Source organism: Dama dama, chromosome 6 (assembly GCF_033118175.1).
Source record: "Dama dama isolate Ldn47 chromosome 6, ASM3311817v1, whole genome shotgun sequence".
NCBI lineage: Eukaryota > Metazoa > Chordata > Mammalia > Artiodactyla > Cervidae > Dama > Dama dama.
This window is the reverse complement of record NC_083686.1, coordinates 12,261,486-12,278,174: the sequence shown is the minus strand read 5'-3', so window position 1 is coordinate 12,278,174 and position 16,689 is coordinate 12,261,486. Positions and strand designations below refer to the sequence as shown.

At 53.1% G+C, this 16,689-nt stretch overlaps 1 protein-coding gene across 2 annotated transcripts in view; it reads right to left on the bottom strand.

Annotated features, from left to right (window-relative positions):
* The window catches only part of NSG1 (neuronal vesicle trafficking associated 1), a 33,294-nt gene extending 30,740 nt beyond the window's left edge, over positions 1-2,554 (bottom strand). Inside the window, exons 1-2 of one of the 2 annotated variants that reach the window (XM_061145527.1) lie at positions 2,448-2,554; positions 1,337-1,492 (exon numbers count right to left, since the gene is read on the bottom strand). In XM_061145527.1, coding sequence (XP_061001510.1) covers positions 1,337-1,465 — 129 coding nt within the window. In that variant the 5' untranslated portion in view covers positions 1,466-1,492; positions 2,448-2,554. Of the gene's footprint in view, positions 1-1,336; positions 1,493-1,895; positions 1,988-2,447 lie in introns of those variants that run through there. The other variant, XM_061145526.1, reaches the window with a different exon arrangement.
* Positions 2,555-16,689: the final 14,135 nt, after the last annotated feature.

The window sequence follows — 16,689 nt, the reverse complement described above, 5'->3', positions numbered from 1 at the left end:
AAAGGGAGGTGAGAACCAAGGCCTCAGGCAGCCCTGCCCCTCCCTCAAAGCCTCTTTTGGACCATCAGTGCCCCAGAGTGGTCCCACATGGCCCAGGTGCACAGTCGAAATCAGTTGATCCATTTCCTTGAAATGAAACACTTGCTTCAGCCTCCCTCCAGCCCCTGCCCCGCTGCCTACCTACCCAAACACAGAGTTGGGGGGATCAGAACCACTTTGAGGAGCTAAGTAAGCCTATCAAAGGGCCCACCATGTGAATAAAGGAATCCTCCAGAGAGGATGGATCCATGGCAGGGATATTCCCCCCCATCCCCACCCCTGCCCGGTCACCCACCATCACCAACAGGCTGGAATAAAGGACAAGTCCTGAGTCAGAACCGCCCTGCCAGGCGTTGAACCAAACAAGAAATGCCAGCACGCTTCGGGGAAGAGAGGGCGCTTCCTGGTGGCTGGGGTGACTTCTAAAGAGCAGCAAGGCAGGCAGAAAGGATGCGAATGCCCAATTTTAGGTCTCTGTTTCACGACACAGTTGTCTAGGCTTTTAAACGTTTTCTAAGCATTAACTCTTGAAAAGACTGCTCTTAAGGGACAGAAAGCTGCTCGACTGCAAGCTGTATTTTAAAAAAGAGGGGATTCTTTAAATTCAGCGCACACACACAAAAATCCCATTTCCAGGAGAGGATGATGAATGGCTGGCTGTCCCCAGTTACACTAACACGGAGGAGCGCGAGTGTTCAGCTTATTTGGAGATTTTCACAAAAGGAACAAAGAGAGGAAGGTGGCGGCGAAGGAGCGCGCATCCTGCCGCAGCCACCACCGGTGTGTCTGTGACGGGGGGAGAGGAGGAGGCCCCCAGGGAGGGTCCATCTGGCCAAGGAGAGGGGCCTCCCCACTGCAAGGGGGCAAATCGGAAACTGCACCACCCGGGAAGGCGCTAGAGGCAACCGAGCCGCTCCTGGGCTCACCCCCGAAGCAGAGCCCCTGTTACTCCGGGGCGGGCAGGCGCAGAGCTGGGCTGGCGGCGGAGGGGCCAGGGACCTCTCTCGGATCAGGGTCCCATGAAAATTAAGAAAGGATCTTTCCCGGACCGCGCAGTTCCTGGGTCAGTACGAAGCTGTCATCTAAGGCGGGGCGCGGAGGGTGGGGTGATGGGGGGCGCAGACCGCCGGCTCCAGAATCCCTCGCGGGTACGTGGTCCCCCGAGGCGCGTCCTCCACCCCGCCCAAGCCCGTCCCCAGCGCACACGCGGCGCGATCCTTTTGTTTCGGCCGCCACCCGAGATTTGGAGGTGCGCACCCGGCCGTGCGGGGTGCCGGGGTGGGAGGGGGCCTCTCACCTTATCCGGGGGCGGGAACTGCAGCTGATTGACATCGAGGGGCGTCATCAGGGGGATGGTGTCGAAGCCATCCTCCAGCAGCGGCTGCTTGGTGCCCTTCTCCGCGAAATTGTTCCCCAACTTCACCATGGTTCCGGGGGACCCGAGGCTGCCAGCCTGCGGAGCGAGGGCCGGGCGGGAGTCACTGCGAGCCGGACCCACCCGCTGTCCCGGGCGTCGGCGAGCTCTCCGGCCCCCTGCCTGGTCTCCGGGGAAGGGTCGTGAGGATGCAGAGGTCGCGGCTCTAGGGGTGAGGGGCGGGCGCGGTGTATTTACGGACTCCCACCGGCTGGACAAAAGAGCCGAGTGCAGGGGCACACAGCCGCGGCGGAGGGGGCGCCGCCCCTGCCAGCGAGGTCTAGACGCCTCCCCGGTTCTGGCGCCGCTGCGCCGGAGACCTGCCCGGAGACCACCCCCTACCCCGTCCCTCCCACCTAGGGGTGATGCGCGGCCCTGGACCCGGCTCCCGGGCCAGGAGGGTCCAGCCCGGGCGCCCCGCGGTCCCACCGGCCGCACTCACCCCACGCCCGGCTCCGGCAAGTCTGGGCTCCGGCCGCGTTCCGAGCCTCCGCGTCGCCCGCTCCTGCTCACAGCAATGGCGGAGGCGGCGCCGCGCGGGGCCGGGGCGGGGGCGCCGCGCGATTGGGCTCCCTCCTCCCGCTCGCCGCCTCCCTTCCTGCCGCTCCCGGGGGTTAATTGAGCGCGGTGAGTGCGTGAGTGTGGCGGCGGCAGCCTTGACGCAGCGCGCGCACCGGCCGCACAAAGGAGCGCGGGCCGGGCGCAGCGGGGAGCGCTCCCCGGGGGACCCCGCGATCGCCGGCACCTGGGGGCGGGGGGACAGGGGAGGGGTGGGATCGCGCCCCAGATGGGAGGCTCCGAGCGGCGGGAGGGCGCCCACAGGGCTGGAAGCCGGGGATGGGGAGGGGGCGGGCGGCCAAGAGAGGTGCGGGCTGCGCAATCCCGGGGCGGCGGCCAGGGCGCGAGGCAATTGGAAGTCAGGCGTAGGGGGGGAAATGCTAAGGATGGAGCAGTCCCCCAAAGTAGGGGAAAAGGTGCTCCCTCCCACCCCCACCTTGCAGTCGAGCCGATCTGGAGTCCTGAAGAATGGGGAAGGGTCCGACGGGGAGGGTTCCAGGAGGCGGTAGAGGGCGGTAGAGAAGGGAGAGTCCAGTTCGTGTGCGTGGCTGGGTGCGGGAGAGGGCGTGTCCCTGGTGGAAGGAGGCACGGATGGGAATCGAGGCGGGAGTGCGGGGCGGGGGGAGTTTTTCGGGGGTGCAGGATGTGGGGGGCGCTCTCCAAGCTGGGGAGGGGGCCCGGGTTTGGGGGGACGCCCAGGGTAGCTGGAGGGAAGGAAATTCAGGGCAAAGAGAGCGCGCTGCGTTCCGCGTCGGAGGGTTTATCTGGTCCGGATCGGAAGAGAAAGCTCGGGATGCTCCAAGCAGCGCAGTCTCCCGCCTCCTGGCGCAGAAAGGGGTCGTCCTGGAAAGAAGGAGGGGGTTTCTAACCTGATCCGTTGACCCACCCTCTCCAAAGCGGGGCCACTGTCGCAGCTGTCCAGATTAGGGCCCCCATTTTACAGACTTCCAACCAACCCTGGCTTTAGGACTTCCCCAGAGAGAAATTGCGGGGGTGTGGGAGCAAGACCCAGAGCCGAGGAAGAGGGCTCAAGGTAAAAAGGGCTCTTCCCAGGCCCCTGTGTCCTGCTGGGGCCCTGCTAGGACCCAGAGTAGGTGGTCCCTAAAGTCTTACTTTGACACCCTTTGCCTGCTTCTGCTTTGCTTGACGGGTGGCCTGAAGCCCAGCGTCTTCCATCAGCTGCCTGCAAACCAACCCCCGCAAAACCTCCTGGCCCCCAGTCTACCTCTAGAATTGGAGCAGCCACTGCCTGCCAAGCCTTGAGCCACCGGCTCAATCTAGAAACCTGGCCATGGGCACCTTGGTTCCAGAATCCCCAGGAGGGTACCAGCAGATGAGGTAGCTGGATTCCTCTTACATGGCCCCAAGTCTTTAACAGGGTCCGAGTGGGCCTTTGACCACAGTGTAGCCTGAAAGGGTCCAGGCTCTTGGCACACACTACCCCTGGGCAGACCCCGGGGTGGGGGCGGGGCAGGTGTCCCAGGTACAGGCCCCTGCCACTGGCCTTGGGGGCCTGACCTTAGCATCCTTCTGGCAAAGGGCCTTTGAACGCAGGACTGGTACTGGAATAAGTCATCTGTGTGTGGTCCAGGTTCATCCGTGGAACCGGGGCAGCCTCCTTCCTGATACTTTGTTACCTCCTGCAGCAGGTGAGGAAGAGTGGCTAGAATCTGCTCAGGTCCTGGTTTAGGTGCAGATTAAGCTTACAGACCATGAGAAACTTTGTGGGCTTAAGCAAGGGAATAGCTTTGTCCCATCTTAGGTACCAGCATTTTACAGACCCCAACACACACACACACACACACACACACACACCAGTCAGAATCCCATGCAGGGAGCTGCAGGGTGGGCCTCCTGCACCCCGTGTGGTGAGAGCCCCCTCAAGGCTCTGTCACCTGTGAAGGACAGAGACAAGAACTCATGGTTGTCCCAGAGACGGCAGTGGACAGTTGCCGTGTGTCTGCTTGCTTTCTCATTTTGTCCAGGGTTTTGGCTGCTGTCAGTCCTTGGGTCTCTGCAGTTTCGTTCCGTGGGTTTTTTGTTGGGAGCCCAGGGCTTCCCAGGTGGTACTAGTGGTAAAGAGCCTGCCAGTGCTGCAGACGTGATAGACGCAGGTTCCCTCCCTGGGTGGGGAGGACCCGCTGGAGGAGGGCATGGCAACCCTTTCCAGTATGCTTGCCTAAAAAAATGCTGGCGGGCTACAGTCCATGGGGTTGCAAAGAGTCGGACACGACTGAAGCGGCTTAGCACTAGCAGGCCATACCAGACCCTGTGAAGGGCACACACTTGTGCAGGGCAGTGCAGAAGTTACACGGCCCAAACTAGGGGGCTCAAAACAGCAGAAATGTTTGGTCTCACAGCTCTGGAGGCCAGAGTCCACCATCAAGGTGGCAGCCAGCCACTCTCCCTGCAGAAGTTGTGGGGGGAAATCTGTTCTGCCCATCCAGGGGCCACCTCTTGTTTCTTGACCTCTGGCCACATCCCTCCAGTCTCCGCCTCCGTGGTCACCCCACCCCTTCCTCTCCTATGTGTGTCTCCTGCTAGGGCACTTGTCAAGTTGGATTTCAAAGTCACCGGGATGCTCCAAAATAATGTTCTCGCAAAATCTTCAATCACATCATTTGCCCTATACAGTAATATCCACAGGTTCCGAGAATTGGATTTGGACGTATTTGGGGGGAACACCATGGAGCCCACCATAAGCATCAAGCCTTTAGGGGTGCAGGGAATTGGGGAACGCAAGGTTGCAGATGTTTTCTGGGAGGGGCAGGGTCTTGGCTAGAGAGTCAATTGAAGAGGCCACAGTCACAGAACTGAGGATCAGTGATGCTGTGTTGGTGGTTTTAGGACAAACAGATTTAAGGTGTTTTTTACAGTCCATGCAGAATGAAAAACTGTGTGTTCTTCCCTGGGACCCCAGTTTCATCCTAACACTAGCACTCTGTAATTCCTGGTGCCTCGCAGGATATTTGACAAGGATTTGGTTTTTCTAAATGACTCTTGCAGGGACGTTTCTAGAGCTATGTTCCCTTCTAGGGACAGACCCATCACTGCTAGATGACTGCAGTAACTACCACCCCACCTACCTTCCATGGGGTAGGGCAAGCAGCTGCTGTTCCCCAACACTCAAGACCCTGTCGTTCCCAGATTCTAGCCTCTCGGCGACTTCCTTTGTCCCACTTTGTCCCACTTTGTTGGAGCCCAGACTGCCACAGCAAGAGGCGAGCCGACCCAGTCTGATTTCCAGTCCTGTCTCTCCCATTTCTAGCTGTGTGACTTTGGACGAGTTGCTTCACTTCTCTGTACTTCAGTTTCTCCTCTGTACAATGGAGAGGATAATAGTAGTCCCTCCATCAGTCTCATGAGGATCAAATGAGCCATTATTTTAAAAGCCCACAGTGCCTGCCACGGCTCTTACTATAGCTTTGACCTCTCATTAGGTGGCCTCTGTTCTTGGTAGCATGTGTTGTAGCCAGGCGGAGGTGGTAGAGGCTGGTCCTGGGTGTAGGATGAGGGCTCAGAATAACTAAGAAGACTCTTCCAGGGTCCTGATGAGCCTCTTTGCAGCTCAGGGAAGTAAATGCTTGGTCCCAGGTCACAGAGCTCTGGGCAAATGCAGGGCAAGCCCTGGGCTCACCTGACTGGCTTCCCAGATCAGCCTGGTCCCCAGGCTAGGAGCAAATCCTGCTAAAAGAACGTAATTTCTCATTTCTCCATCCCCCGTGCCTAGAACAAGGCCTGGCACACAGCGACTCCTCAGGAGCCAGATGTTAAATGGAATAGGCACCCTCTCATCTTACATTCACAGTAGATTCAGACATCCTAATGTCAGGTTTGTGAAGCCAAGCTCAACTGTGTCATGAGAAAATTCATGGTCTAATTCAAGCTGAAGGCAGGCTGGCCTGTAGCATCATTGAGACATTCTGCTTCCTAGGTTTAACCCTGCTGCCAATGCTCATTTCTGGAAAATGTGAAGACCTGGTTTTAAAATATATGATGTGTAGGCAAAATCATAAATACAGTCATTTTTATGATTTTAGTGTTTCATTCACCTTTGTAGTCTGCAGCCCTCAGCACACACTAGGGACTCGGTGAATGGTTAAGAAATGAATGAGTGATACTTTTCTTCCTTTCTCTGTACTTGTAGAAACTAAATAAACAGGATTAAAGGGGCTCCAAGTCATTAGGTGACCTGTTACATTTTAAACAGAACTATGGTATTTGGGGGTTTTAGAAGTCTCCAGGGAGAGTTGGGGGGGTGGTTGTTTGTTGTTGCCTGTATGGCCTTAGTGAACCACTCAACAATTCCTGATTTTCCTCAGATGTTTCTTAGATCTATCTCACTTGGGCTGTGAGGGTAGCGGGGTGGGGATGGGGGCTGTGAACAAGAAAGACACAGGGCTCTGGGTAGTGATTCTGTCCATCCTGTGTCCTCATCTAAAATGATGGGAGTGATCACAGAGGTTTCTTTTTTTCAGCTTCCTGATTTGGGATATAAGAAAAGAAGTTGTTTTTTTTTTTTAATTCTGCATTTTTTAATTTTAAATTTTTTAAAAAAATTTTTGGCCACAACTTGTGGCATGAAGGAACTCAATTCCGCAACCAAGGATGGAACCCACGCCCCCTGCAGTGGAAGCATGGAGTGTTAACCACTGGATCACCAAGGAAGTCCCGAAAATACGATTTTTAAAATGCTTCCTACTTGAGTTCCGCAAATTTTTGCATTTTCCATCAGAGAATTGCAATTTTGGGTGACTGATGGGCATAAAGTCAGCAGAAGTTGATTTTTTTTTTTCTGTTGGGGCTGCCCTGATAGCTCAGTTGGTAAAGAATCTGCTTACAATGCCGGAGACACCAGTTCGATTCCTGGGTTGGGAAGATCCTCTGGAGAAGTGATAGGCTACCCACTCCAATATTCTTGGGCTTCCCTGGTGGCTCAGCTGGTAAAGAATCCACCTCCAACGCGGGAGACCTGGGCTCGATCCCTGGGTTGGGAAGATCCCCTGGAGACGGGAAAGGCTACTCCGTCCAGTATTCTGGCCTGGAGAATTCCATGGACTGTATAGTTTATGGGGTTGCAAAGAGTCAGACATGACTGAGTGACTTTCACTCACTCAATTGTCTCCAAGAAATGCTGGTAGCTCCAAATTCCTATGGTTTGCACAACCCAGGCTGCTTTCAAATGTTCAAACCTGTCCAACCCTGAAATCAAGGACAGTACAGTATAAAGATAGTGAGGACAAGGCCTGTCACTATCTAGCAGAGGGGACCTAAAACAATATCCACTGACCCCCCCCACCCGCCCCACCCCCAGGTTTTCCGCGTTTGCAGGGAGGGAGGGGGAAGGAGGAGCAGCAGCACCTCCATGTCACCCTATGCCCCGTCCCCCACCCACCCCCGTCCCCACCACCCCACCCATCCTTACCCCCCACACATAAGGGGCTGCGGGGAGGGGAGCAGCGCATTCTAAGAACATCCAATGTGGTTGTTTTTTGAGGGGAGCAAGTTCAGAACACACATCTCCACAGTCCTGCCTGGGGAGGAAATGCAGATCAAGTGACAATGTATCTCAGGATCAAGGGCTTTTCAGAGGTTGACTCATCCTCTGGTTCCACACCCTGGTTTCCCATTTTTCATCCAGGGAACCTGAGGCACAAGGGGAGTCTCGTGCACTGTTACCAGCCTCTCAGAGAAGGAGAACCTGTCCCTTGGGCTTTCGGCAGCTCATCCTCCCTGGGACCCCGGCAGTGAACTCACAGACCAGGTGGACTCCCTCCCCCATCCCTTCCCTTCACCTCCCAGGCATCCCCCCTGCGCTGAGGGCACTCCCAGGGATGTGCTGGGCACCCCTCCCCCTGCCCTTTTTCCTCCAGACCCATTCCCACTGTCCCATCCTCTCTCTAATCCTGCAGACATCATCGTGCCCTCTGACCAATGGGATCCTGCATCCCTATCCCTAGAAGAAGGTCACTCAGGAGGAGCCCCGCCCCCTGCTCTGCCTTCGTGCTCCCCAACCTGGACCACACCTTCTGGGCCCCAGACCTCGGCCACACCTTTGCAGACAATCCCTCTTCAAACAATCCCATTTAGCAGGCCACCTGCTACCTCTGGTCGTCTTGACTCATGATACAGATGGCAAGGGAGAAACTTTTTGCTCCTGCCTAGCATCTGCATCTGGTCCCATCACCTCATGGGAAATAGATGGGGAGACAGTGGAAACAGTGTCAGACTTTATTTTGGGGGGCTCCAAAATCCCTGCAGATGGTGACTGCAGCCATGAAATTAAAAGATGCTTACTCCTTGGAAGGAAAGTTATGACCAACCTAGATAGCATATTAAAAAGCAGAGACATTACTTTGCCAACAAAGGTCCATCTAGTCAAGGCTATAGTTTTTCCAGTGGTTATGTATGGATGTGAGAGTTGGACTGTGAAGAAAGCTGAGCGCCAAAGAATTGATGCTTTTGAACTGTGGTGTTGGAGAAGACTCTTGAGAGTCCCTTGGACTGCAAGGAGATCCAACCAGTCCATCCTAAAGGAGATCAGTCCTGGGTGTTCACTGGAAGGACTGATGCTGAAGCTGAAACTCCAATACTTTGGCCACCTCATGCGAAGAGTTGACTCATTGGAAAAGACCCTGATGCTGGGAAAGATTGAAAGCAGGAGGAGAAGGGGACAACAGAGGATGAGATGGCTGGATGGCATCACCGACTCCATGGGCATGAGTTTGAGTAAACTCCGGGAGTTTGTGATGGACAGGGAGGCCTGGCATGCTGCGATTGATGGGGTTGCAAAGAGTCGGACACGACTGAGCGAATGAACTGACTGACTGACTGAGACACTTCCTGGAGCCTCCAGAAAGCCCCCATGTCCTGCCCTGACCACCTCTTGGGTGAGGAACTGTATGCCATTATCCTTTCCTTTCTCACTACTCAAAAATTCCAAAGTTTTTGTGTGCTCATTCATGTCTGACTCTTTGCGACCCCATGGACTGCAGCAAGCCAGGCTCCCCTGTCCTTCACCATCTCCAGAAGTTTGCTCAAACTCATGTCCACTGAGTCGGTGATGCCATCTAGCCATCTCATCCTCTGTTGCCCCTTCTCCTCCTGCCTTCAGTCTTTTCCAGCATCAGGGTCTTTTCCAATACGTCAGCTCTTTGCATCAGGAGGCCAAAGTATTGGAACTTCAGGTTCAGCATCAGTCCTTCCATTGAGTATTCAGGGTTGACTTCCTTTTGAATTGACTGGTTAGATCTCCTTGCTGGCCAAGGGGCTCACAAGAGTCTTCTCCAGCACTACCATTTGAAAGCATCAATACCAAAGTAGTGGGGGCAGTCATTGTTGTTGAGTCTCAAAGTATACCCATTTTACAGATAAAAGAACTGCAATAATAGGTAGAAAGCTCTGGTATCAACCAGAGCTAACAGGGCAGTGAATGCTATCAATCCCTGCAAACCACTGTATGCGGTTCTATTATTCCACCTCTCAGACGAAACCATTGGGTCTGAGACGAGATATGGTCATTAAGACGAGCTCAGGGAACTTCCCTGATGGTCCAGTGGTTAAAGCTCTTCACTTGCACTGCAGGGGGTGTAGCTTCCACCCCTGGTCTGGGAACTAAGATCCCACATGCCTGGTGGTATAGCTGTAAAATTTTTAAAAATAGTAATAATTAAATAAAATAAGGAGAGCTAAGCTTTAAAAAAAAAAAAAAAAAAAAAAAGACAAAGCTCAGAAGAACCTAGCGAAAATGTAGACTCTCCACCAAAACTACCATTTCCTCCTGGAGGAGGAAATGGCAACCCACTCCAGTATTCTTGCCTGAAGAACCCCATGGACACAGGAGCCTGGTGGGCTAGAGTCCATGGAGTCGTAAAGAATGGGACCGGACTGAAGCGACTGACCACCAGAACTGCAGCCTGCCCTCTGCTCCAAGTCCAGACCCTGCCCGGATGCTCTTGTCTCTGCTCTCCCCTCCCCACTCCAGTTTCCACTTAGGACCTGAAATGGGGGAGGGCAAATCCCCTAAATCTGAAACCCTAAACTCTGGCCCAGAGGTTATATGCCCTCACTCCCTTTCCTCATTGGCCAGCAGTCATCCTAGCAACGTGGCCTTGGGCAAACCACCAACCAGCCTGGGCCTCAGTTTCCCCTTCCATAAAATGGACTAGAACTATAACGTAATTCCCCTCCTGCTTCAGGACACCCCCGCCCCAACTGGGTTCACTCTCCCCACGACGAGAATGCCCCCAGGATAAATCAGAACCAAAATTACTGAGGGCATGATGAGGTCAAGCAAGGTACTGCAGGCAACCAGGGAATAAATTACAAGGGCCACGTAATTCCATTCAGCTCTTCCCCTGCTCAGTTCAGAGGCATTTTCGTATCACCCAGCACCAGCTAAGTGCCAGGTTTCCAGCCTATAGCAATAACTCATATTAAATTATTTAGCTGGTAAATGATTAGAAAAGCCCTTTGCCGAAGAAAAGAACCACAAAAAGACCAAATCCTAATAGCAGTAAGACCACCGCATGCTGGAATTAATTATTGAATTTTTAAAAAGCCCACAGATGGCTGAGTGCAACGCATTCCATGCTCTGTGGAGCCAGGGTCCCTGAGAGAGCGTCTAAAATTCACAGCATCCTCGGAGTGTGCTGGAGATTACGCAGCGCCAGGCTCAGCTGCATTGCAGGCAGCTCAGCTATGACCTGACGGGCTGTTCTGTCCAGAATCTGTCCCTTCCTGAGGCTAGGCTGTTTTGAGTAGTTGCAGCCCGGTGAAATTAGCACAGGGCCGATCCACAGGCTCCAAGCTGACCTAGGACTTCTGGCTGTGGTATGATTTTATTTTTTTAATCCATAATTTATAACCCTTTCTATGTCAGACAGGCTCCCCTGTTTCTCTGGTCCAGCTGGGGAATGGGGGTGGGTTTTCCCAAAGATTGAAAATTTGCTCATTTTGGACCACCGTGACTCTAATGTGGAAAGTACGTTACCCTGTCTTCCAAAACAGAGGATGCTGAAAAGAATCGTACCGCTTCTAGAAGAATGGGGTAGCTTTCTGCATGAACTGGACCGGAAGCAGAGAGTCAGGAACCTTCCCACAATGGGTGTCTCCAGGCTCCTGGGCTTGCACAGGGCTGATTATTGACATCTCTGTGGCCTCCGCCCCATCAGGGGGCTGCTGGTAACCCTCCTTAGCACTCACCCCGTTACCTCTATCCAACTTGCTGTGAGCAAAATATCTAAAATGCCAAATTTATTAGAATAAATTTAAAAAGAGAGAGAAAGGGGACTGTGGGAGTATGTGCTCAGTCATGTCCGACTCTTTGTTACTCTATAGACTGTGGCCTGCCAGGCTCCTCTGTCCATGGGATTCTCCAGGCAAGAATACTGGAGTGGGTTGCCATTTCCTTCTCCAGGGGATCTTCCCGATCCAGGGATCGAACCCTGGTCTCTTACATCTCCTGCATTTGCAAGCAGGTCCTTTACCACTAGCACCATATGCATTTTTTAAATAGTCCTTTAGAATAGCAGTCTCCAACCTTTCTGGCACCAGGGATTGGTTTTGTAGAAGATCCTTTTTCCACAGATCAGGGCAGGGGGATGGTTTTGAGATGATTCAAGTGTATTCTATTTATTATACACTTCATTTCTAATATAACGCCACTGCTGATCTGACAGGAGGTACTGGTCCTTGGCCTGGAGGTTGGGAACCCCTGATTTAGAGTTTTCAAAGCATTTCATGGTGACAAATTTCCACAACGGGAGTTGGTGAAGGACAGGGAAGCCTGGCGTGCCACAGTCCATGGGGTTGCAAAGAGTCAGACATGACTGACCGACTAAACTACAAAAGCTTGACAGAATGGCGGTACCTGCTCTGCACTGCTGTCTCTGCCGGGTGGTCCTCACAGGAGCTTGCTAACTCCTGTCCATAGCCTGATCCACAACGTGGTGCTTCCTCCCCTCGAGGGGAGACCCTGCACTGTGGGGTATAGAATCCTGAACCTGCCTTTCAGACCTGGAATGGAACTTGTTGGTCCAAAGCTGCAATTCTCAAGGTGTGGTCCTGGGACCAGCAGCATGGGCCTTACCTGGGAGTCTGGTTACATGTGCAAATATTCAGATTCCCCTCACCCCCTGGACGTGCTGGATCAGAAACTCTGGCTTAACAAGCCCTCCAGGTGACTCCTAGGCACACACAGGTTCCCGAATCATGGCTTCCAGGTTTTTTACAAACCTGGAAAATTTTACACTGGAATTCTGCAGGCTGGGCTAGGCTAGATGCACAGATATGTTTTGCTTGTGTGCCCTTTTAAAAAATGCTTTCATTGGAAATATTGGAAAACCAGGAGATTTTGCAAAACATCCATATTTCCTGCTTTCTGTTGAAAAATTGAGGGATCTAAGAATAGAGGCATTCCTACATGACAGAAATCAGCTGCGTAGGAATAATGCCCCCTCCCACCATGCCCCCATCCTCCTTACACCTCTGCTACCTCACCTGCTTGGCCCTTGGAGGTGCTTGAGTTTGAGATGCTAAGACCTCATTTTACAGGTGGGGACACTAAGGAAGAGACAAGGCAAAGAGCACTTGCCAGCATGTTTGCTGGGTGACCTAGGCAGCTGAGAAGACTTTGCAGGTACTTAGGCAAACACAGAGGTTCATCTGGGCACCTGAGAAAAAACTACAGTCCTAGGAGTCAGTCCCTATTAGAAATCCTTGAGGTACTGCGGGCCATGTGGGGAAGGGGAAGGCAGGATGGGGGCGAGGTCATGGAGAGAGAGACATAGAGATAGTGGGGGGCTGGCTGTAACAACAACTACTACTACTACAAAAGACAGTAACAAGTGTTGACAAGGGTGCGAAGAAATTGAAACCCTCCGACACTGCCGATGGGAATGTAGAATGGTGCAGCCACCATGGAAAACAGCATGGCGGTTCCTCTAGAATTTAAACATGGAATGAAGAGCGGGCCCAGCAATTCCACGCCTAGGAATGCACCCAACACAGGCTCACACAAAAAAGAGTACACCCGTGTTCATTCTAACACGAATCATAAAAGCTGAAAAGTGGGAGCCACCCAAATGTCCATCAGCTGATGAACAGGTAAACAAAATGTGGTCTCTCCACAGAATGGAATATTACCCAGTCTCAAAAAGGAATGATGTACTGATGCAGGCTACAGCATGGATGAACCCAGAAAATATTACGTGGAATGAAGGAAATTGGTCACAAAAGACCACATATTGTGTGATCCCATTGGTATCATCCCAATGGGTATCATCCCATTGGTAGACAGTGTTCACATAGAAAGATTAGTGGTTGCCTGGGGATGGAGGAAGGGGAGGGGGAATAGAAAGGGAGCGATAACAGAACGGGGTTTCTTTCTACGCTGATGAGAAAGCTCTGAAGTTAGACGGTGGTGAGAGCTGCACTGGTCTGTGCTGTGTGTTTCGCTCAGTCACTCACTCGTGTCCGACTCTTTGCGACCCCATGGACTGTAGCCCACCAGGCCCTCTGTCCCTGGACATTCTCCAGGCAAGAATACTGGAGAGGGTTGCCATGCCCTTCTCCAGGGGATCTTCCCAGCCCAGGGATCAAAGCCAGGTGTCCCCCATTGCAGGCGGATTCTTTACCAACTGAGCCACCAGGGAAGCCCAAGAATACTGGAGTGGGTAGCCTATCCCTTCTCCAGGGGATCTTCCCAACCCAGGAATCGAACCAGGGTCTCCTGCATTGCAGGCAGATTCTTTACCAGCTGAGTAGTTGCACTACTTTGTGGACATTCTGAAAACCTGTGACTTGTACACTTTAAATGGCTAATTGGGACTTCCCTGGCAGTGGTTGGAACTCCATGCTTCTACCACAGGGGGTACAGGTTTGATCCCTGGTTGGGGAACTAGAATCCTGCATAACGTGCAGGAAAAAGAAAGGGAAAAAATGGCAAACGTTATGGTGTGTGAATTACATTTCAAAAAAGGGAGAGAATGCTCAGGTCACAAAATGGTTGGTGTGTTGGCGGTTGGGGTGGGGACAGAATGATTCCAAGGCACAATGCTATTAATTGCTAACACTTTTAAACCGTTTACACAACAGGCACTGCATTAAGACTTTTTATACATTGGCTTATACACCAACTTAGTTAAATACCATATTTGCAGTGGCAGCTACTGTGGTTAGAGCCCCTTTGCAGATGTCAAACTGAGACCCGTCCAAGGCATGGCAGGGCTGAGACTCAAACCCAAGGAGTCACCCACTCTCCCTCTATGTCAGCTGGCTTGTGACACTGAGGCTGTGTGTGTAGGTGTGGTTATTTGTGCAGGAGTCCATCTATGCATATATATGTGCATGCATTGTTCATGTGTGCGTATGCATATGTGTGTTTGCATGTATACCTGGGTATGCACGCACATGCATGCCTGTATGCACGTGAGCATGTTTTGTGTGTGTGTGTCTCGCACACCCATGAGAGGAACCTGAGGGCCTGTGAGGGAGCCCCTCTGTCTCCTGGCTGGGTCCTTTCCCAGGGCGGGATGGAGCTGGGTTGAGAGAAGAAAATCTCCTGAGGAAGTCAGCCTGTACGTAAGGGCCAGACGGACCGAAAGATGCTGGGCCAGGGGACCGGAAGCAGCGCTGCCTTTGCCAGCCCTCCTGGTGAACTTCGAGACCACCCACCCGGGGGGGCAGCTCCGCTACCACCCGATCTGCTCCCCAGGTTGAGGCTCACTCCCTCCTTCCTTTCAGCCACAGGACAAAGCGCCACAGCCTGGGACTTAAACCACAGACACTGTGTTCTCGGTCCTGGAGGCTGCAGTCAGGGATGAGGTGTGGGCATAGATGGTCTCTCCTGAGGCCGCTCTCCTTGGCCTGTGGGTGCCCACCTTCCCCCCTGTCCTCACAGGGTCCTCCCTCCGTCCTCAGTGGTCCTCCCTCCGTCCTCAGTGGTCCTCCTTCCATCCTCAGTGATCCTCCTTCCATCCTCAGTGGTCCTCCCTCCATCCTCATGTGGTCCTCCCTCCACCCTTATGGGCTCTTCTCTCCATCATCACAGGGACCTCCCTCTGTCTTCTCAGGGTCCTCCCTCCATCCTCATTAGTCCTCCTTCCATCCTCACGTGGTCCTCCCTCCATCCTCAGTGATCCTCCCTCCATCCTCACATGGTCCTCCCTCCATCCTCGTGGGCTCTTCTCTCCGTCCTCACAGGGTCCTCCCTCCATTCTCTCAGGGTCCTCCCTCTGTCCTTAGTGGTCCTCCCTCCATCCTCTCAGGGTCCTCCCTCCGTCCTCTCGGGGTCCTCCCTCCATCCTCAGTGGTCTTCCCTCCGTCCTCACAGGGTCCTCCCTCCATCCTCTCAGGGTCCTCCCTCCATCCTCTCAGGGTCCTCCCTCCAACCTCTCAGGGTCTTCCCTCTGTGTGTGTCTGTGTCCTAATCTCCCCTTCTTTTTTTTTTTTTAGAGCATATTATCTAATATCCTTTATTATCATCCCAGAAATTTTCTACAAATACAAGCGTCTTATTGAAGTAAACTACTTATTGAAGTGAAGGCCTGTCAACAGTGACTCAGTACTGATTTACTGAATGAGGACTACCTTGAATCTGACCTTCACTTGTTGGTTTCCCATCTCAGAAACTTAGGACATTGATTAAGCGCCACTGGTAACTAACTTAGTGACTAATTAAAAGGAGGCCAGCAGGGGTTAGCGCATAAGGCTGTAAAATAAACACTTGGGCATCCTAAAGCCTTTAACTGGGCCAACGGTAAGTTACCTAATTACCTCTACAAACTCTACCCCACAGCCTAGATCTGGAAAAATCAGGCGGAAAGCCAAAATAAATAAATAAATAAATCCCCCCTTCTTATAGGGACACCAGTCACATTGGATCAGGGCCCACCTTAATGACCTCATTCTACCTTAATCACCTCCTTAAAGGCATTTTCTCCCAATGCAGCCACATTTTGAGGCTCTGGGGGTTTGGGCTCCAACATATGAAATGTGGGGAACAGACTTCAGCTCACAACCTGCTCCCACATAGAGTAATGTTTCAGAAAATAGCTTAGGCTTCCAAGCCTGATGGGCCAGGCTCAAACCTGGATTTGCTCACTTTGTAGATCTAAGGTCATTTTCCCTTTCAGAGCCCCAGTTCCCTCCTCTGAACCACGAGGAGGCCTCGTGAGAGTCCAGGACCGTGTCCTCAGGTCTCTGCAGCTCCCAGAGCCTGGCACACAGCACGTGCTCAATAAATGACACTCCCCGCCATGGGAGTCATCCCGGCTTCCGGTCGCAGAGGCTGCCATGGGCCAGTCCTGGGCAAGGGCTCAGGATTTGTCCACCTGATCCTCGGCGGGCCGGGGGAGGAGGGAGGCACCCTCATTTGCTGCACGTTACCTGTAAGGAAACAGAGTCTTGCCAAGGTGAAGTACCTGCCCAAGGTCACACACTGGGTGTTGGGGTGGGCAGCTGGGGGTGGGTCTGTGTCTCCCGTTAACCCTGAGGAGACAGAAGCTGGGGCTCATCCATTTAACGCCCTCATGCCTGGCATGGGCCCCTTGTGGGTATACTCTCCATAAACGGAGCTTCAGTTGCATTGAAGTGACTTGAAACAGACAAGAGAAGGGATGGGGGTGATGATGGGCCATCACGTTGACTTTGTCCTCTGGGTCATCCTGGCTTCTGAA